Consider the following 20773-nt stretch of genomic DNA (forward strand, 5'->3'; position numbering starts at 1 on the left):
GGGTGTGTGTGCGTGCGCGTGTGCATATGTGCATGTGCCTGTGTGTGCACCTATGGCAGGCAGGGGAGATTTTTCTAGCACCGGCTGTGCTGAAGAGCTTCAGGATTTTTACTAGTTCATCCAACCCTTTATCCAACTAACATTCAATGAATACCTAGTTACTAGAGAATAATAAGGAGTGAAACAGATGTCTTGCCATTATGCCCTCACCACTTCCCTTAGGGAAGGTTCTTCTGTAAGGGGAGGATTGCCGCTGGAGACAGGAGCAGAAAAGGGAAGGCCTCTATAGGGAAGGCTGTACTCCTTGGCCCAGATAGCTCGGAGGGCTGGAGGAGGAATAACAGGATTGGCTATTTGGCCCAAGATGCCAACCGCTTTCCTCTGCTTCAAGAGCTACCCCTGATGGGTCTGGTCAGAAGTACTGATGGTCTAGTCCTCAGAGTTCCCTTCAGTTATGGCCTGTGTGTCATCTTCTCTTCCTTGGGGATCTCGGTCCTGTACCCTGACCCACCACATCGCTAGAGTGATTGGTTACTCTCTACCCGCCACCCCCCTCAAGTTTCCCTATCAAGTAACCACCTGTCTACTTGGCCTCCTGCATGCATTTTGGAGGTGCAGTCCTACCTTGGCCCAAATTTTCTTTTTTCTTTTTTTCTTTTTTTTTTTTGGTTTTGTTTTGCTTTGAGTTCAGCTTGGAAATATTAACTATCAAAATAGTAATAATTTACATTTAGTGAGCATGTACTGTGTATCAGGCCTTGTGCCAAAAGCTCTATGCATGACTTCATTTCATTATTCTGAGTTGACCCTGTGATGGGAGGTCGGGCCTACGGTTAGAGGAGAGCCCGAGATAGGGGTGCAGGAGGACTCTGCTGGTGAGACTAGCTGCTGCTCCTGTGCTTGTCCTGCAGGTTCAGCCCACTACAGATCGCCACCGGCCTCAGGCGACACCCAGTGTCCCCAGGTGAGCCGAGGGTTCGAGGGTTCGCAGGGCTCAGCGCTGGGCTCGGCCTGTCGCTCCCCTTCTCGGAGCAGGCATCTCTGCCAGGTCGGCGCCCTTTCCCTTGGCTTCCTTTGTGCTTTTCCTGGCCGTGGCTCATGCTGTTCCTTCTGCCCAGAATCCCTCTTTTCCGTTTTCTGCCTGGTAAAATCCTTATTTTTCAAGCCATGCTTTAATGTCACCCTGACCTCCCTGCCCTCCCCTGTCAGAATTAATTGCTCCCTCCTTTTGTGTTGCTCAACAGCACTTATCACCGCGAACTGTAGTTACTTGTTTCGCCACTCAGCCTGGGGGAAAGGGAAGCAGAGGCCCCTTTCGATTCACCTTCTGGTCTCCAGGGCTCAGGGGCCGCCCAGTAAGTGTTTGCTGAAGCCCACTGGGACTGGGGCAGGGGGCTGGGGGCCCCTGCCCCCCCAATCCCTGCTCTCTAAACCTCTAGCTCCCAGGCTGGCCCAAACCCGATCCCAGGGACTAGGATAGGATCCCCTCAGCGGGGAATATATCTGTCCTTCTTCCCCACTCCCCAGATGACTCCCCTTCTTCAGGGGCCAGCCTGCCCACCGGCTTCTCTCTTGGCACCCCCTTCTAGCCCAGGGCTCCCCTCTCTCCCCATTTAGCGGCATCTGCGGATTTCATTAACTTGCTACTTAACCCCTCTCGCTCAGATCAGCTCTGAAGATGATAAATCAGGCCCGGGCTCATCCGTGCAGCGGCCAGCCTCTCCACACCCCCCCTCTAAAGAGGCTCTGGCTGCCTCTATTCATCACCGGCTGCCCTCCCTTCCTCCTGCGGCCTCCTTGCTTCGTACCCCCCACACCCCCAAGCAGACGGTGTCAGTGTTGCTACGGCCCAGCCACTTGGGGTTGAATTCTGGACGGAGATTCAGGACATACCCTGGAGCTGGTGAGCTTCCTAGGCCAGATCACCTTTGTCCCTTGGGGGGCTGTGGGCCTCGGCTTCCCTGGGCATGGCAGGGGTTAGCCCAGAGGCAGCACCCAGGGGCTGCAGTAGAGGGAGACCCTGGCCTGGAAAATGATGGGAGGGATGAGAGAGCAGAGGCTCCCTTCCCAGCTACCTTTATTTCTCTGTGTGTGCAGGGGGTGGGGTGGTGCGGGTGGTGGTGGTGGTGGCAGCCAGGGTGGCTGGCTGGACCTGCCTTCTCATTCCTTCCTTTCTTTCTCAAGACCTTCCACTCCTTCCCTGCCTAGATCTTCCCAAGAGCCCTCCTTTAAATGTCCTTCTCGGTGACACCGCTAGTCTCACAGGCACCCACCCTTTCTTCACCTCCTCCTAGACATGGGTGGGATGAGGACTGCTGTAGCAGTGGCCCTGGTGGTGGGGTGTGCAGAGCAGCGCCCAGACTCTTCCCCATCCAGTTCCCCCACTGTGGCAAAGCTGCCCCTGCTCTGGGACTTCCTTCTCCCCCTCATCTTTGTAGCTCCCTCTCCCCTTATTTCTTGAGGCTCCTCTGCTTACACTCAACCTGTGACCCCTCTATCCTACTGCCACCTGTCACTGAGGCTGCCCTTCTGCCCTGTGGGCAGATTACCTGTGCCTCAGTGGAGTGCTAGAGCTGGCCAGCAGTGTGGTTTTTCTTGGTTTAGCAAAATGGCCCCTTTCCCTTCCACCCTCCACCCCAGCTGCTTCTTTAAGCCCTGCCCAAATACCATATTTAATTTTCCTTTCTCCCTATGGTTACCTTTTCCTCTCTCCCTCAGGCTCCAGGTCTCTCCTCCTGGCCCCTCTCTCCTTCCCTCCCATGGCTCCTCTCCTATTCTCTTCCCCCATTTATAGGACTTCCTAAAAGGGACCACCCCAAATTTGTCAGAAACCTCACCTTTTTGTCATTCTAATCAGGATCCTTCTGGTTCTCTCTTTTTTTTTTTTTTTTTTTTTTTTTTTTATGATAGTCACAGAGAGAGAGAGAGAGAGAGGCAGAGACACAGGCAGAGGGAGAAGCAGGCTCCATGCACCGGGAGCCCGATGTGGGATTCGATCCCGGGTCTCCAGGATCGCGCCCTGGGCCAAAGGCAGGCGCTAAACCGCTGCGCCACCCAGGGATCCCGGTTCTCTCTGTCTTTAGAGATCTCACCTCTCTGGGCCCCTTCCTATCACCTCCACCTGCCCTCCTTGTGTCCCCTCCAGCACACATTCTCACTGTCATTCTAGCCTTCCCAGGGGACAGTGTCCTGCCCCCTGCCTCTGCCCCCAGTTCGTACCCTACCCCTTTCCAGTCCTCCTCTCCTTTAGCATTCTTCTTCTAAGGGAGTCTAAGCCATTGGATGTTCCTTCAGCAACCCCCGCCCCCACCACCACGTGTGCTTTTGTCAGGTGCTATTTCTACGATGTCTTCATTACCTCCTAATTGGCCAAATCTCTTTTCTTTATTTTTCTTGTTAAAGACAGATTTAAAGAACGAGTTCAGTAGCTCAGCCATTTTCAGACCATCATTAATTTCCCCGCCTTCTTATTTATTAATGGGGCAACTTCCTTGCTGGTATTTCTTGTTCCCTGGATATCTCTGTAAAAGCCTGCCTGGCTCATGCAGCCCCTGGGACCAGTGCTAACTCACTCTGACTTTGTGCTGCCCTCAGCTGCTCTGGCATTCACTGCACAGTCCCCTCTGCTCTTGCAGCCCTCCTTGGCCAAGATCGCCCCTTCTGCTCCCTGCATTGAGGCCCAGAGCCTTCCCTCCTATACACGGAGAAGACTGAGGCTCCCAGTTCTCTGCTCCATGCCCCCTCCCTTTCCACAGCATCCTAGGTTCTACTTGAAGCCAAACAAACACATGCATGCTATCTTACTGACTCCCCAAGATCTTAACACAAAAGGACAGGCTAAAGCTCAGGGAGCAGTGCTGACTTGTGCAGGGCCACTTTGCTTAGAAGGGTTAGGGCCAGGATGGGAACCCAGCTTCACCTGGCCCCACGGCTAGTGCTTTTCCTCTCTGCCAGCCCACCTCAGGGAACCCCGCATAGAAAGGTCACGTTTAGGGTAAGTTGTGATAGTTGTGATCCAGACAGCAATGCTGGGATCAGTGAAGGCAGCAGCACAGTGGGGAGTAGAGGTCAGCAGCCTAAGCCTCAGTAGGGCTGTGGTCAGCAAGCAGTACTGGGTGACCGGTCTCCTTCTTCAGCACCTGACCTTTCTGGGTTCCACTTTCTTTGCCTCCAACGCCAGTTAGCTAAAGGACTCGTGTTCTGATGAGGGCATTACTAACACGTGGGAGCAGTATCTGGGCTCTTTCTATGCTTCTGAAGGCTGGGTCTGTGCATATACTCTTTTTGAGGCCTTTTGATTCTAGTTCTCTGGGAGCCTCAGCCCTTCTCTGCAGGTGAGAGGGTTGGTCCTGCTGCTGCCCACCCACCTCTGCCCATGCACAGGTGGAAGTCAAAATCAGTAAGCACTGGGCTCCTCTGGCAGACAGCTACCGCCCTAGAATCCAGACCCCAGGTCCAAGCATATGCTGACTCCACTAATGGCTCCTAAACCTTCTTGAATATGAAAGATGGGGGGTCTAGCCTAAGATAGAGGCTACTTAAAAGCAAAAAGACTTCTGATATGGTCTTGTTAAGATCTTTCCATAATCAGGAATATTCCTGTTATCCCTAGGCTCTGAGCCCAGACTCCAGGTGAGGATGTAGCATGCCCAGGGACCATCGTTAAGGCTGTAGCTGCTTCCACATTGCCAGTGAGAGATGAGATGGTGATGAGGATAGTGATCCCAAGTCAGGGTAGAGGCCTTGAGGTCCCCCGTGGTTGCCACTAAATGCCAAGTCATTGCTCTTCTCTTTGGAAAAGAAAGCTCTGGGCAGGCCCATCGCAGGATCCGGGGAAGAAAAGGCAGAGACTGAACTCAGGACAGAATCATCCTGTGCAATCTGGCCCTCTGGCAGCAGTAGCTGGGAGCAGCAGCAGCAGCAGCAGCAGCACAGGGGAGGAATCCCCTGAGGCCATGCCCTGGGAGCCATGTTTTTACACTAAAAGACCTTGTTTCTTGTCTCGTCCTGGTCATAACCCTGCTTAATAGAGACATTAAGATGAATGATTGAAACTGCCTCTTTCCCTGCAGCTAGAAGGGGAGGGGCAGCCTGGGTGACCCTGGACAGAGGGGACACTCTGTGGGATGGGGTTGGGGTGGGAGGGGATCCACAAAGCATCCCTCTCCAACACAGAGCCTCAGCTTTTGTAGACTGAAACCTCCTGTCCCAAAAGTGTTCCCCAAAGGCTGCCTCATCCAGCAGGGCTTCTCTGCACTGACCTCCAAGGCTGCATCTGCCTCCCCAGCATTAGAGAGGGGCTGATGCCAGTAGGAAAAACCATCCCACGTAAGGGGATGGCAGGGATTTTTGTTTATACAGACTTTCAAAGGGGCTTTCATAAGTTTCTAGACACACAAGTTTTCATATTTATAAAGACAATGGCTAACAGTTCTTGGGTTTTCTCTGCATGTTTCAGGGGCTGTGTTTTATATGCATTGTCATACGCAGTCTCACAATAGCCTCGTGATACAGAAAGAATTATTATCCCCAATTTACAGATGAGAAAACTGAAGTTTTGAGACGTTAAGCCACTTGCCCAAGGTCACCCAGCTAATAAGTAGTAGTGTTTGGCTATGAATCCAGACAGTCTGACTTCAGAGCCTGGGCTGGGAACCGCTGCATCATATACTGTCTGCAGTCTTAAAAACTGTCATGGTCTTGGATTGGGAGGATCGGGGTTTTTGTATCAGATAGGGAATTGATTTAGAGGTCAGAGACAACCGTTAGGGATAAACAGGCTCATCTCTGGATGGGGTTGCAGAAGCAGTGGGAGCCCCAGGGAGTACCACTGAGACAGGCCTCATTTACCATGTTTATGACAGGTCTGGCAGAGGGCAGCTCAGGGAAAGCTGCCCCTTCAGAGATGATGCCGAACATTTTGGGCAGGAAAATGTCTTGCTTTTTGTTTTTCTCCAGACCCCCTACCCCTACTCCCTGCACCTGGTCTTATGCTGGACGGGCATGGAGCAAATAAATATTCAATAAACAGCTTCTAAAAGATAGAGGCTACTTAAAAGCAAAGAGCCACAGCAGCCTTGGACCATTTTCAGTGGAAAGGAGAATGCTCTGTGCTTGCAGATGTGAGTGGATGCATTCGGGGAAGGCGGGCAGGTGGGCCAGAAGGATTGCTACTCCGTGTGTGGCCCGGGGGCCAGCAGCATCACTTAGGAATTTGTTAGAAATGCAGCATCTGAGGCCTTTCTTAGACTCCATAATTACAGTTTGCATTTTAACAAGATTCCCAGGTGACAGGAATGCACACTAGTTTGAGAAGCAATGCGCTAGCACGGAACAGACCTCATCACTGCTATACTTTAAAGCTTTTCCGTGGCTCTCTATTGCCCTCAAGCTCAAGTCCAAACCTATTAAGGAGGCTCACTTTAAGACTAAGCATGGTCTAACTCTTGCCTACTTCAAACTCCTCTTTCACCACGGGCTCTGTCACCCTTGCTGCTCCAGTAATGCCAATTTTTTTCTTTGTAGGGCTCATTTCTTTGCCTTGTGACTCATTTCCTTGCCTCATGGCTTTGCTCATGCTATTTATTCCCTTTGTCTGGACTGCTCTCTCTTCTTCACTCCTTTCTTCCCCACTATTCCTTGGCCTGGGAAATTCCTACTCAGAAAAAGACTTGACTTCAATGCTAAACTGTTCAAGTTGTGATCAGTACCTCCTCTTCAAACTTTCACTGCAATTGGTCTCTCTCTATGATTACAGTTATCTGAGTGACACATTTCTTTACCAGTGTCTGCCTCATTACAGTGTAAGCTCTATGAGGGCGGAACTGTGTCTCTTGTTCTTGTTCCTGTCCTGTGCATTCAAGGAGTCAAGTACAAAGCAGATATTCAAAGAATATTGTTGAATCTTGGGAAAGTATATACTTTGAGAAGGATGGGCTCAAGCTCTTAGTTCAGCTGCGGTTGCTGGAGGAGATCTCCTGAAGTGTTCGGATGCCTCCTAAAAGCCCTACAGCATTCTCAGGTCCTGGGGGTGTGGTCAGGCACTGCCTACAGATTAAAATGCTGAGGGGCACCTGGCTGGCTCTCTATTTCAGGGTTGTGAGTTCAAGCCCCACAGTGGATGTGAAATCAACTTAAAAAGAAGAAGAAGGAGGAGGAGGAAGAGGAGGAGGAAAGGGAGAAAAAGAAGAAGAATGCTGAGCAAGCCCCTCTCCTGTGGATTAGTGAGTGCCACGCAGGGTAGGACACATAGATGGGGTCTAAGGGCTTAGAGAGAGAAGGAAAAGAAGCAATCACATCCTGGGGCAGGGCACATTTCTCAGGAGGTTCAATGGTAGAGATGGAAACAGGGAAGGCACCTCGTTGAGAGAACATCATCAGCAAAGAAAGTCTTGGAGCAGAGAAGTAAGTGCAAATACCTTGATGAGTAACAATTAATCCTTTTGGGCTGGAAGAGAGGGGAGGTAAAGAACTACTAGGAAAGAAGCCTGGAAGTGTAGGTTGGAGCTGTGTGTAAAGCACTTGAAGGCCAAATCAAGATCAGGAAGGAGGAACTATGAAATCACAAGGGGTCCAGTGGAAGGACAAGGCTGTATTTGTCTGAGAAGGCCAAGAAAAGTGGCAGACAGTACCAGTTTATACATTGAATCTTAGGGGGAATATGCAGTGTAATGGAGGTCCTAGTGGGTTGGGGCTGATACTGGGCTACATCCATGGTGGGGAGTTAGGCAACACTCCTGACCCAAACATCTATTTGTTTTTTTTGTTTTTTGTTTTGTTTTTTTTATTTATGATAGTCACACACACAGAGAGAGAGAGAGGCAGAGACACAGGCAGAGGGAGAAGCAGGCTCCATGCACCAGGAGCCCAATGTGGGATTCGATCCCAGATCTCCAGGATCGTGCCCTGGGCCAAAGGCAGGCGCCAAACCGCTGCGCCACCCAGGGATCCCCAAACATCTATTTGAATCTACCATTTACATGGGGCTACACAGCCAAACAAATTAATTTGAACCAAGCCTGAACCATAACTGGATCAGGTATATACCAGCATGATTACAGTGCGGGAGTATGGACAACCCAATGGATAGCAGATTGCCAGAATAGCCAATAGAGCTTGAGAGAGAGAGGCTTAATGATAGAGGGGCAATGAGCCAGTTTCCACAGTAAGACTAATGGTTCAAGAGGACCATGGCTCTGATTCAGTATGGTGATTTTTACATAAACTCACCCAATCCTGGCTACTCTCATGGTAGGAGGTATGCAGAATGAGAAGAAAAAGGACTAGTTGAATAAGTGGAAAGAGTTGTCTCCAAAACACTTAAGAGCTCAAATACCCTGCTGCAGGGCTTCATATCCTACTAGCTGAATGTAATATGTAGGGATTCTTCTTACTTCGTGAAAGAATGCTGTGTTCTCACACTGTCATGGTGTCACTAGAACTGAGCGCGCCAAGCAGAGGCATTCAAGGCCAGCATCTATGGTGCACTTAGTGATAGAAGCCAGCAGAGCACAGTAGCTTGGATTGATCCATGGTCACAACTGAGGGATTTGTTTTTTTTTTAAAGATTTTATTATTTATTTATTTATGTATTTATTTATTTGAGAGAGAGAGAGAGAGAGAGAGAGGCAGAGGGAGAAGCAGACTCCATGCAGGGAGCCTGATGTGGTACTAGATCCTGGGACTTTAGGATCATGTCCTGAGCCAAAGGCAGTTGCTTAACCACTGAGCTACCCAGGCATCCCAACAACTGAGGGTTTTTAAAGAAACATTGCTGGGGACTGGTGCTTCTACAGGAGCAGGTAGGGTCCTAGGATTAGCAAGACTGGCGTGTTGTGTTAATGTTAACATAGACTCATTGGTATCGCCAGCCGGAATGGCCTTGCATCAGACAAGCTACAAGGCAGTCTGGGGAATAGACACAGAGCCATCAGGCGGCAGCAGTTTGTGAGTGGGTTTACAAAAACTGAGGGAGCCTGGCCTGGAGGAGAGGAGACATCAGTGTCACTCCAAAGGGTCCAGGGTGAACACTGGCATCTGATCAGTGATGGGAAGCTATAACAGGCAACAGGAGACAGCTGAACTTGAAGCTGAGATGGAAACAGGCAAAAGAGGGGAGCGCTGGTGGCTGATGACCAACCTCAAGAGACACCTGATGAAGGAAACTTGACTCACTGAGCATCCTATGTGACGTTGGGTGTGTACTGTGGTTGGTGCTTTCTTCACTCTATTGGTTATGCAGGTATTATCTCCATTTCATAGTGGAAGAAACAGGCCAAGATAAGGTGACTTTGCTTATTCATCAAATATACACACTTGGAATATAAAGACGATTAAAACACAGTCCTCTTCTTTGAGGACCACAGAATATTGGTCCAGAGGCAGACAAGGGAAGACATAAGCATGAAGCGCAATGACACTACAAAGAGGTTCCCCAAGCCACAGAGTCAGTAAGTATCAGAGCCAGGATCCAATTCCTGGATTATCTGGATCCAAACTTTAGTGCCTGCCCCCGCTAGCTGCATCATAGCTGCATGATAATAGTTGTCAGCTTAGTCAGAGTCCAAGTTCTGAGAAACAGCAGTAGGGGTAGCCCCTGCAGCTGGCAAGGAATTTGTTTTTTTTAAAAGATTTTGTTTGTTTATTCATAGAGACACACACAGAGAGAGGCAGAGACACAGGCAGAGACACAGGCAGAGGGAGAAGCAGGCCCCCTACAGGAAGCCCGACGTGGGACTTGATCCCGAATCTCCAGGATCACACCCCAGGCTGCAGGCGGCACTAAACCGCAAGGAATTTGTAAGAGCAAGAAGAGGACATTGGGAATTGGGATGGGACATGTACAGGTGACCCAGCAGCAGCCCAGGTCCAGAAGAAGAGATAGATGATGGTGGCCTCAGGGTTATCAGGTCATGGAGGCCTTCCCCTAGGACAAGACTGATTCCAGTGCCTAGAGGTGGCAGTGTGTGGTTCTAGTTCTGTCAGCCACTGGAGGCAAGAAACCAGGCTGCTTCTTAGAGAGGCAGATTGGGACCAGAAAATTGGAGGGGAGGGGGTGTCTCAAAAATCAAGTTGGGAGTGAGAGGAGAGCCCATATTGGGAATGGGAGTAGGGAAATGGGAATGAAATCAGACAGTTTAGGGGCTGGAAGGAAAACCTGTCCAGTCTCCTTTTTGCTTCTATTGAGTTCAATACACCCTGACAGGATTGTCTGCCTTTTTGAAACACCTCTTTTGCTTTAAAAACTTGTCTTTTCCCTCCCCTCTGAGCATCAGATCTAGAAGAGGCCTGGGGCCCCCAATCTTTTCTAGGGATGCTTTGCCTCTGACTAGAGTGGACTGGACAACCCAAGCCAAGCTTCCATACTTAGGGTAGGGCTGTGAGCCATACCCCTGGGCCATGTGAATCACCACGCCCTCTGGAACAGTGGGCAAGGCAGGGAGAAGTCTGAGGATGAGAGGCAGGGAGGCTAGGACAGAGAAGGCAGGGTGGAATAGCTTGGGGGAAGAGAGCCTCCCTGGGCAGGTGGCTCCATTTGATTTCCGATTTAAAGGGGAGGCTTAGATGGCCAAGAAGAAAAAGGCTAATAAGAAAAATATTAAACTGCAGTGTGTGTGTCCCCAGGGACTTCCTGTTGCCATGACTGACCTCCAGGAGAGCGCCATTCGTTCCCGAGCATGGCAGCTTTATAGGCACTTGTAGGCCTGCAAAGAACACCAATTTGCTGCCGCAGTTTGTTTTGATAACTGAAACTTTCAATAAATCTATATTAAAATCAAAGGGAAAATTAACTGGGCCCCAGTGAGGGGCACGGAGATAAGGGAGCACATTACCACCCTGGCCTCAGCCACCCCACATCCATCTCTCAGTTCAGATTCAGGTCACCAGGGAGATGAATGGCTTGGGCTCATGGGGAACAGCCTTGGGGAAAGCCAGGCAGAGAAGGCACAACCAGGTCTGGCTCCCACTGCTCCTGCAGCAGAGACTGTGGGGGGCAGAGGATTGGGGGTGGGGGTAGGAAGGTGGGGGAGTGGTCATGGTGGGAAGAGGAGTTGGACAGAGGCATGGGGGAGGGGCAAGAATAATAGTAATAACAGCCAGTATTTACTGAACTCTTTCTGCTGGATGCTATACTAAGCGTGTTTGTATTTAATTCTAATAAGGAGATACTAGTGTTACCTCCACTCTAGAAATGAAGCAATGCAGCCTCATTGCTGTGGCTTGCCTAAGGTCACAGAGTTAGGACTCAAACCTGAGCAGGCTGTCTCTGGGCTCACACTCCTAACTGCACCGTGTGGGCTTATGCAGCGTACAGTTTTCCCCATTTTTAGATAAAATGGTTTCAGACCCAGCCTGGGTTGGCTCAGCCTTGTCAAGTTTGTGGGCTGTCATGCCGGCACTGTCGTTGGGTCCTTGTCCTTGGGTCTCCTCCATTGCTGGTTAAGGTCCCAGCTTTGCTGGCCATCTTGCTGTTTTCCCTTGTGGTTTCACAGAGCAGCCGAAGAACCAACCTGGCCGTCTAATTCCTGCTCTGTGTTCACTTTGGCTCAGTCACTTCATCCATCAGCCAGGAGGCTGCCCAAGGTATATCTGTGTCTGTGTCCTGGACTCAGTTCATCTGCCTCCAAAAATTCACTTGCCCCATCTGTACCCCCACCCCGTGCCTTGGCCACTTGTCTTCTGGACAGCCCAGCTGCCATTACTGTCACCTCATTTACTAACACAGCTGGTTGTCTTAGCCTCCTCAGGAGGAGGGTTACGTTTTGACAGAGCTTCCCGTGTGCCCACTGTACGGGGACTGCAATGGGCCCAATTTGGCCAAACCAGGGCTGTGACTCCTCTCATCATTTCTAGTCTCAGATGAATCCCTGTGCTTTTAGGGTGTGGGATCTGGCGCCCCCTGTGGCTACCGGAGTGCTTGGGGTAACACAACCTCCCTTTCCTTTTAAAAGTGATGGCTTGGGATCCCTGGGTGGTACAGTGGTTTAGCGCCTGCCTTTGGCCCAGGGTGTGATCCTGGAGACCGGGGGTCGAATCCCACGTTGGACTCCTGGTGCATGGAGCCTGCTTCTCCCTCTGCCTATGTTTCTGCCTCTCTCATCTCTCTGTGACTATCATAAATAAATAAATAAAAATAAAAAAAAAATTAAAAGTGATGGTTCTATATGGCCTCCATGACAGAGCAACTAGCTGTGTTTCTGTTTTCACATACAACCTTGTATTTTCTTCCTTTTCTTCTCTGCCTCACTTGCCTTTGTCTCCTCAACTCTTGCTGCCTTGGGATTATATTTCCCAATGAAGTTTTACCATATAAGCTTTACCTTAGGCTCTGTTTTCTAGGAAATCAGAAAACAGAGAGAATTACAACAGAGCCAAAGGCTTAAGGGAACCAAATGTATGTTAGGCAGCAGTGTAAGGCACCAATGTATACTCATCTCTTAAACTGTTCTATTATTTTATTTTTTAAAAAGATTTTAAAAAGATGAAAAGATTTAAAAGATTTAAAAAGATCTATTTTTTAAAAAGATTTTTAAAAGATTTCTTCATGAAAGACAGAGAGAGAGAGAGAGAGAGAGAGAGGCAGAGACACAGGCAGAGGGAGAAGCAGGTTCCATGCAGGGAGCCCAACATGGGACTTGATCCCAGGTCCCCAGGATCATGCTCTGAGCCAAAGGCAGACGTTTAACCGCTGAGCCACCCAGGCATCCCAAACTGTTCTATTATTTGAATACACTCTGCCTGGAATTTGTCCAAAAAGAGCTTATATATAACATAGTTTGGTGAGGTCCTGGAAGTGTAGGGGTGAGCTCTAGAGCACCGAGGAAAGAGCACATGCTGGGGAAGTTAAGGGCACCATGGAAGGCTCCATGGAGGATATTGGTGCTGGGCCTTAAAGGAAACTTCCAATTCAGACACTGTAGGTTGACTTCATTCTAACAGCAAGGAAGGTTGATTGTGCCCTATTTTTAGGCCAGATTCAGGACATATGAAAGACAGGGACAGGAGGAACCATCTCAGGGCCTCTAATTTGTCAAATTTAATTTATCTGCTTACTTATTTATTGTTTGTTCTGCCTCTCCCTTCCCCTTCCCAGTATAAAGGCGCCTCAAGGATACAGGTGTGCCTTATTGCCTAGCGAATCCCTAGCACCAGAAACAGTGCCGATGCTTAGCAGAGGCATTATAAATATATGTTGACTGACTAATTAACCGCAATTAATGTCTAGATGACATTAACAGGAGCAAGAAGACCCAATCCCAGCTCCAAAAATCAGAGAATAGGAAGGTATGTCTCCACTTTACTGACCTTGGGTTAAGTGACATCTGTCCTTGCTGACGTCTATTTCTTCCTTTGTCCACAAACATTTACCAGATTCCTGCTTTATATTCGGAACTGCGCTGGGAATTACGGATACACCATGAACAATACAGAAGTAATGCTCACCTTAAATGAATTTACAGCCCTGGGGTGGGAGAGACAACAAGGAAATCGGTAATTACAAAACAACACGATGAGCTCTGTAGGTGCCGAGTAGAAACACCTAACTCGTTAGGCGGGATTGAGCAAGACATTCCCTTAATATGGTATTCTCAAGCATTCCCAGCTCAGGCAGGAACCATTACGTTAAGGTCAGATCTCACAGAAATGGTGGGCCCAGAAGTGACATCATTTTCTTATGCGAAAATATGCAAATGACAGAGAGAGGGCTTGGCGACCAAAGCTGGGCCCGGAAGTGACATCATTTTCTTATGCGAAAATATGCAAATGACAGAGAGAGGGCTTGGCGACCAAAGCTGGGCCCGGAAGTGACATCATTTTCTTATGCGAAAATATGCAAATGACAGACGGAGGGCTTGGCGACCAAAGCTGGGCCCGGAAGTGACATAATTTTGTTATGCGAAAATATGCAAATGACAGAGAGAGGGCTTGGCGACCAAAGCTGGGCCCGGAAGTGACATCATTTTCTTATGTGAAAATATGCAAATGACAGACAGGGGGCTTGACGACCAAAGCTGGGCTCGGAGGATGCCTCCTGCTGGTTGGGAAGCTGTTGGAGCCATCACCGGTTCGGCCAGGGCTGGGGGTTCCCCCCTAGAACCTGTTACCCATAACTTCCCAACGAGCCATAGACAAGATGAAGGAGCCCCTCTCTGGCTTTAGCTAGACTTCTCTCTGGACGACAGAACAGATGCGGTAGCTCCCGAAGCTGGAGGCCGGAATCCTTTCAGCTCCGCCGTTCCCTCCGGGGCCAATTCAAACAAATCCGTTCTCTCTTCCGTAGGAAGGCCCTCCAAAATCGAAGGATCTTCTTCTTAGCCTAAAATCGGCCTCCTCTTAGCTCTCCCCAGTCCTCCCTCAGAGAGTGGAGGATAATGACTTGTTGAACCAACAAGTCGCGAGAAGGTGTCCCCTAAATCGAACCCGTCGTGTTATGAGCCTATACTCACCTCATAAGTATATTGGGAGGTGGGGAAACGGAAGAGGGGGGCCTGGGTCGCTCTAGGCCTTAGGAAGTTTTCGTTATTTAAAACATTTCTTTCCCAGCTCGTGAGCGAGCTCCCCCTTCACTTCTTCTGAGTACGTGCAACCTCAAAACTACAAGTCCCATAAGGCCAGCCGCGGGGAGGCACCATCTTGACACACTTTAGCGCGCATGTCGGCGGGAGAGCGAGCATTTGGGGGGAAGAAGCCCCGCCCCCTTGCAGCCCATTGGTCGGGGCCGAAAGCGGCGGGCTCAGCGGTTGGCCACCGCGCCCGCCCGTCAGTCGCGTCGGCCGGGGTCAGAGTGCGCGGAGGTGAGTCGGTGTGTTGTGGACTCGTGGTGCTGGCTGCCGCTGTTGAGGCGGCCGGGAACGGGCGGTGGGGAGCGGGCGGAGCTGGCCTTGCCTCTGCCTGGCCGGCGCCGCAGTCGGCGCGGGCCGCGCCCGCCGCCGTAAACTGCCCTGAGCGCCTGCTGAGGCCGAGGGAGACGTCGGGGCCTGCACCTGGAGGGAGCCTGCCGCGCTGGCCCCGAGGAGGGGGCGTTGCCATGGCGACAGCCTCTCCCGCCGCTGACGGGGGGCGGGGGCGGCCCTGGGAAGGAGGGCTGGTCTCCTGGCCCCCTGCCCCTCCCCTTACTCTCCCCTGGACTTGGATGGGCCCGAGTTGGGGGCAACACCCTGGGGTGGGTGATGCGGAGAGGCCCCCCAGATTGGGCCCTGGTGAATGCATGTGGGGTGAGGGTCGCGGCGCGCAGTTTGTGCAGTCTGAGGTGCTGGCCCGTGTGCTCGCCCTGGATGCATGATCTACTGAGTAACGTTCTGGCCGAGAGGGAGCGGGGCAGGGCTTTGGAAGACCGACTGGGTGGGGTGATTAGGGTGCTGACTTCTTACTTGAGATTACTAGGGAAGAGGAAAAGAGGTTTGACTACGGAGAATAGAAACTGAACAAAGAGGTAGCGGATAGAATAACCCCACTCTTACCTCTCCAGCACATACACGAGGTTAGCACTTCACCTCTTGGTAGATCTGTAGCTGGTGTAGATGTAGATGGTGGAAGGAGTGAATAATGGGCCTAACCTAGCTAGCTTTCTCTTTGTTTTTACTGCAAATGTTCCAGCAACAGGTGTTCTCTTAAAACAAAAAAGCATGAACTTGGATTGAGGCTTGACTGTGAGTTCTTGCATAATGTAACTTCTGGTTGACTTGGAAGGAAGATGCTGAATGTGGCCCCTTCCTGGGGGGTTTGGGTTCTACCCTTAGGGTTGGATTCTTGCAAACTGATAATGCCCATCATTGTCTCTGCTCTAGGTCTCTGGCCACCTCTATGATATTAGCTCTTATCAGACATTTTAGCAATCTCCGAGCTAAAGGGCAAAAAAACACGAATCCCATTGGCTAAAGACTATACACTATTTGAACTATAGTAGCTTGTGATTGGCTGAGTGGTTTTTGATTGTAGAGTTTCTACCAGAAATTGGCTTCATCAAATTCTGCTTTATTCTGACTTTATCATACATGGCATGCCTTGTTTTAGTGGGTTCGTGCCTGGAGCTTAAGTATATTATACCTGAATCCCCTACCATTTAAAAGCCAATTTATAAACAGGGACTTGGAGTGTGACTCCACTAATGTGTGTGTCTGTGATCTTGGTTAGAAACCCACTTGGCTGCCTTTCCTCAGAGAGGTGGGGTGTGGGGGAAGGGAGCTGCCGGGAAGTGATTGATAAGGTTTCCTTTATGGATTCTGTGGTGCTTCACTGGAGCTCAGAGCACTTTGGCAACTTAAGCACTCCAAATTAAAAGCTCATTAACAATTCCTGCCCAAGGATCCTGTAAATAATCGGCTAGCTAGGTCCTAGAGCTTGGCTGAGAGCTCTCCTTCCAACTTGAAATTTCCAAATAAAAGTGCCTTTATTCCCTTTCATTTTGAAAAGTGTTTTCTTTGTGGTAGGGTAAGTCGGTGAGTGGTCTTTCCCAGGGGATCTGAGTAGCATAAAATCTTAAATGCGTAGAGTGTTAGACTAGAGGAATACAGGAATAGATTGGTTCCAAACCCAAGTGTTTCTTTGTGCAAAGGGCGTTGCTAGCTTACAAGAGCACCTCTGCAGCTTCTAGTCTTTTGGAAAATCTGAATTAGGTGATAAATATGATAGGTGTCCAGTAATGGTTTGACTTATGGTTTGGTTACACTTTGACTTTCTTAGGACTTGAGGTAGACCTGGAAGTATATTGCAAGTGTTTAAAGGTCTGTTTGGCCATTTGCAGTATGGCCTGTGGGTTTGTGGAAACCAGCCCCGCCCCCAATCCTGTCCGTAGTTTCTGAGTTCTGAACATTGTCAGTCTTACCAGTGTCCTCTTCTTGATTAGGCTAGGATTCTGGTGTTATCCTGAGAGACACTACTTTCTTGGTCCAAGCTCAGATATTACAAATGTTTAGTGTTTCTAGGAGTTAACCTCCTTAGGAAGAAAGGTATGCTACTAGAAAACATGAAATTCATCCTTCCAAAAATATATTGTACTAGTAGCTTCTGAAAGCTCTATTCAGGATTATTCTTCCACATAAATCCCAAAGTAGTGTGAGTTTAGGAGTTTGAGGTTTGGTATGGTCCTTAAATTGTTTCAAATAGCAGCAGTCCCCAGGGGATTTGATCCTTTATACTGAAATAGACTTGTTGCAGAGATGTGTATTTATCCACAGCATTGGGGCTTTCCAGCTCTCACAGAACCTTCAGCATCCCCAGCTGGCAGTCTTGGCATCTTCGAAGTCAGGAGAGGTGAGAATCTTTTTCATGGTCAAGTTTGGCTTGACTTCTTTCTTATGAGTATTTGGGTTTGAAGGGTGAGGGGATGGTGGTCGGTGTAGACTGTATTTTTCTGTGGCTTTTTCTGATTAGACACCATGAGCTCAAAGACTACTGAAATGTACCCAAAGTCTATAAAGTGGTGAGAATTAGAGGTAGGGTATCCATACTCTCAAGTTCTGTCATGATTTCTTTGTGGGCATTGCATGAGCACCTACTTTAGGTTCAGGAAGGCTGAATAGAGCTGGAATAACCCTGCATCTTGAGAAATACACAGCTTAAAAATAACAGGAAAGAACACATCGATTTGGCTTTTGATAATGCATTTGACCAAGGCCTTTAGGATTTTGGTTTGATTTGGGTTGGGAGTCACCGTTGGGTGGATGGTTAATCCCAGCCTATCTCCATTTTACAAGGATCAGAGCTGGCTAAAAAGACTGACTCTGATGATTGATATCCAGGATCTCAGAGTCTGTTTGTTCAATAATGAAGGGCCAGACACTTTGCTAGGACTGGAACTGTAGTAGGAGTAAGACAGCTGCTGTCTCTGATGCCAGAGGGCTTACAAATTCAGGTGTCTAGAGATAGGTAGTAAAAAATCAGTTCTGATACACTCTAGGAATACTATAATAAGGTAAATTTAGGTGCTTTGGGAGTACTCAAGGGTCCTCAACTCAGACTTGTAGGCTCAGAGAAGGCTTCTCAGAGGAAGGAACCCCTTTATCTAGAATTAAATGAAAACATGAGGGACCAAGTGTGAAGGTCAGAGTTTTGTTGAGTTTGAGAAACTGAAGTTCAGTGTGATTAAAACAGCATAATCAGTAGGCAGAGGGTTGGAGAATATGGTGAGAAATGAAGCAGGAAAAGTAAGCAGAGGCCAAGGCCTTATAAACTCTCAGGATTAGGTGGTAGATAGAGAAAAGGTTAGACTAGGTCAGCAAAAGACTAGGTCCTTTTTCTTAAAGGACCAGATAGTAACTATTTAGGCCTTGTGGGTCTCTGTCACAACTATACAACTCCATTCAACCCTGCTGTTACAGCATGAAAGCGGCTATAGTACAAAAATGCATGAACATGGCTATGTTTGAGTAAAACTTTATAAAAATGAGTGGCAGCTGGATTTGGCCCATGGAACATAGTTTGCCAACACCTGGATCAGACTATCGTAAGAGCAGTAAGAAGCCGTTAAAAAGTTTTTTAAGTCATGGACTGATAACTAGATTTGTGTTTTAGAACATTTGCTCTGATTTCAGTATTAAGAATGGACTGAAGGGGACAATACTGGAGGCAGAGACCAGTTAAGGAGCCTGTGACAGTTACATGGGCGGGGGGGGCATTTTATATTTACCCCTTGAGGCAGTATTTTGACACTTAAAAATTGAGTGTAACTGAATTTTTGCAAATTGTATATACTGGTTATCTATTAATTTCCTGGCCATCAACTAGAACTTAAAGCAAGCCTACCAAAGAATTTGTTGGTAAAACCAGCTTCTATTTTACAGACTAGAAAAGATGTAGGTATAAAATGAATGAAAAGGTTTGGGGAACTCTTCTAATCAAAGAAGTGGGGAATAAATGGATCTCTGGTAGGAATGTTGGTCTTAGGGCTCATAGCTTAATGTCAATTGCTTTAAACTTTTTGAACAATATAAACAAAGGAGGACCCATTTTCTTAAGTTTTCTAGGGAATTGTCATCATTCTGTTACATATCCTACTTCGTCTTTTCTTTTTTTTTTTAAGATTTTATTTATTTAATCATGAGAGACACAGAGAGAGAGGCAGAGACACAGGCAGAGGGAGAAGCAGGCTCCATGCAGGGAACCCGATGTGGGACTCAATCCCGGGACTCCAGGATTACTCCCTGGGCCGAGGGCAGTGCTAAACCGGTGAGCCACCCGGGGGCTGCCCATGTCCCACTCAGTCTTAACTTTCCTTGCTTATAGCAAATTGATGATCTTTTTCTGGTTTGGGGACCGTCTCCTGGTTCAGATATGATAGTATATGCCAGGCACAGGAGCCAGAGTGTTTGTTGAATGTCTGATGGATTGTCTTCCTCCTCCTGCAAGCCTACTTGCCTTGCTAGAAGGAAGCCTGTAGGTTTCTGATAACTACATTATAGCGTTTATGTAACCTTGGGCAAGTGACTTACCTCTCTGAGTTTTACCTTCCTATCTGTGAAATGCAGATAATGGGACTTAAGAGGGTTGATTAATGGGTTTATTTATTTATTTATTTTTTGATTAATGGGTTTAATGAGATAAGTGTTTTAATAACTTTTGTTACTAATAGTATTTTACCCAATTAATAATTTTTTAAAAAAACAGCCCACAAATGGATGAGTTGGCCTTTGGCTTAGTATTTATTTTGGGTCCTCACAGTTGTCATTATGGCCATGTGGTAGAAATATAACCACTAGTGGTGAGAGCCAGTAGACAGGAGGAAGTTATAACTAATGCAAGGGGCCACTCTTCATAATTGAAAATTTTCGGGCATCAGGAGTCCAGAAAACCAGAACTTGCTTCAGGATAGACCTTAGCCCCAGTACCATCAGTGAAGCGAATCAAGTGAGCAGCTATCTGAAAGAGATTCACCAAAGTGTGACCAGTCATTTCTCCCAGTTGGTCAGGGTTATTTATTAGTGTTGCCACCCTTGTGGCCCTATATCTTTGTAAAGTGCCTCTTGAATGTTTTTTATTACTTTTCACCGTCACTCTGGGAATGAGTCAGGTGGTCAGTATTATTGTCTCTGCTACCCCTGTGAGGAAACTGAGGCCCTGGAAGGTTAAGTGTGGTGCCTGAGGTCATGTTATGCTGTGAGGTGCCGTCAGAGCGGATTTGCCTCCAGATGAAATTGTGTTCGTTTATTGCTGTGATTTCTCTTCCTTTGAGTGAAAGATGTGTAGTCATTGCAGAACAGCACACTGATGCATGCTTTGTCCAGATGCGCCAGGAGTGATTTGGGTCCCACTTTGTCCACTTGGTCCTGGTGGGTTTTCATTGATGACTGCTGGACCAGGGAAGCAGATTCCCTTTGGGTCATTGTTTTTAGCCCCTCCTCCTTTGGGGACATTCTTAGGGGAGCCTTGGGTTACAAGAGATTGCTTTGATATGTTCAAAATTGTGCCTTGTGCCCCACAGCTACAGGTAAAATCAAAAGGCGGATAATTTATGGGAGTGTCAGAGCTGGCCGCTGGCACCTCAGGAGGCCATTAGTATGCCTGTTCAGACCCTCTGTGTCCTTGCAATTGATTCCTCTTTGCATGAGCTTGATTTGGGAAGCTGTAGATCTGTGGGTAGTGATTGGATGTGACAGTCCAAACACCGGTCCCTAAATTAATCCTTTTAATAGTATTCCTGCACCAAGGCAGTGTGGTATCTCTCTGTCTTTAACTGGGGAGGACAGAATGGGGTGGGCTAGGAAGGAGATAGGGGGAAAAAAAAAAAAAAAAAAAAAAGCTTTGCTTGGTGCTTAGGGTCTGCTCTGTTCTTTTT

The 20773-nt window shown here is 48.4% G+C and overlaps 1 protein-coding gene and 2 long non-coding RNA genes across 18 annotated transcripts in view; 2 read left to right on the forward strand and 1 right to left on the reverse strand.

The window, feature by feature from the left end:
• Positions 1-245: 245 nt before the first annotated feature.
• On the forward strand, positions 246-10920 carry LOC144282099 (uncharacterized). 4 transcript variants are annotated; one of them, XR_013350448.1, is made up of 7 exons: positions 246-612; positions 912-964; positions 1245-1355; positions 1666-1903; positions 7095-7223; positions 9651-9798; positions 10624-10920. It is a non-coding gene; the product is annotated as an uncharacterized LOC144282099 (long non-coding RNA). The 4 variants fall into 4 exon arrangements; XR_013350447.1 differs by having other exon boundaries at positions 246-964; XR_013350450.1 differs by lacking the exon at positions 1245-1355.
• A 2638-nt stretch (positions 10921-13558) lies between these two features.
• On the reverse strand, positions 13559-14969 carry LOC144282103 (uncharacterized). Its single transcript, XR_013350456.1, has 2 exons — positions 14448-14969; positions 13559-14317 (listed from the first exon to the last, which is right to left on the reverse strand). It is a non-coding gene; the product is annotated as an uncharacterized LOC144282103 (long non-coding RNA).
• ERI3 (ERI1 exoribonuclease family member 3) overlaps positions 14712-20773 on the forward strand; it is a 127659-nt gene continuing 121597 nt past the window's right edge. The window contains exons 1-3 of one of the 13 annotated variants that reach the window (XM_077845294.1): positions 14821-15163; positions 17178-17253; positions 19022-19167. In XM_077845294.1, coding sequence (XP_077701420.1) covers positions 15029-15163; positions 17178-17253; positions 19022-19167 — 357 coding nt within the window. In that variant the 5' untranslated portion in view covers positions 14821-15028. The other 12 variants (XM_077845295.1, XM_077845298.1, XR_013350443.1 and 9 more) reach the window with 12 other exon arrangements.

This window comes from Canis aureus, chromosome 13 (assembly GCF_053574225.1).
Source record: "Canis aureus isolate CA01 chromosome 13, VMU_Caureus_v.1.0, whole genome shotgun sequence".
NCBI lineage: Eukaryota > Metazoa > Chordata > Mammalia > Carnivora > Canidae > Canis > Canis aureus.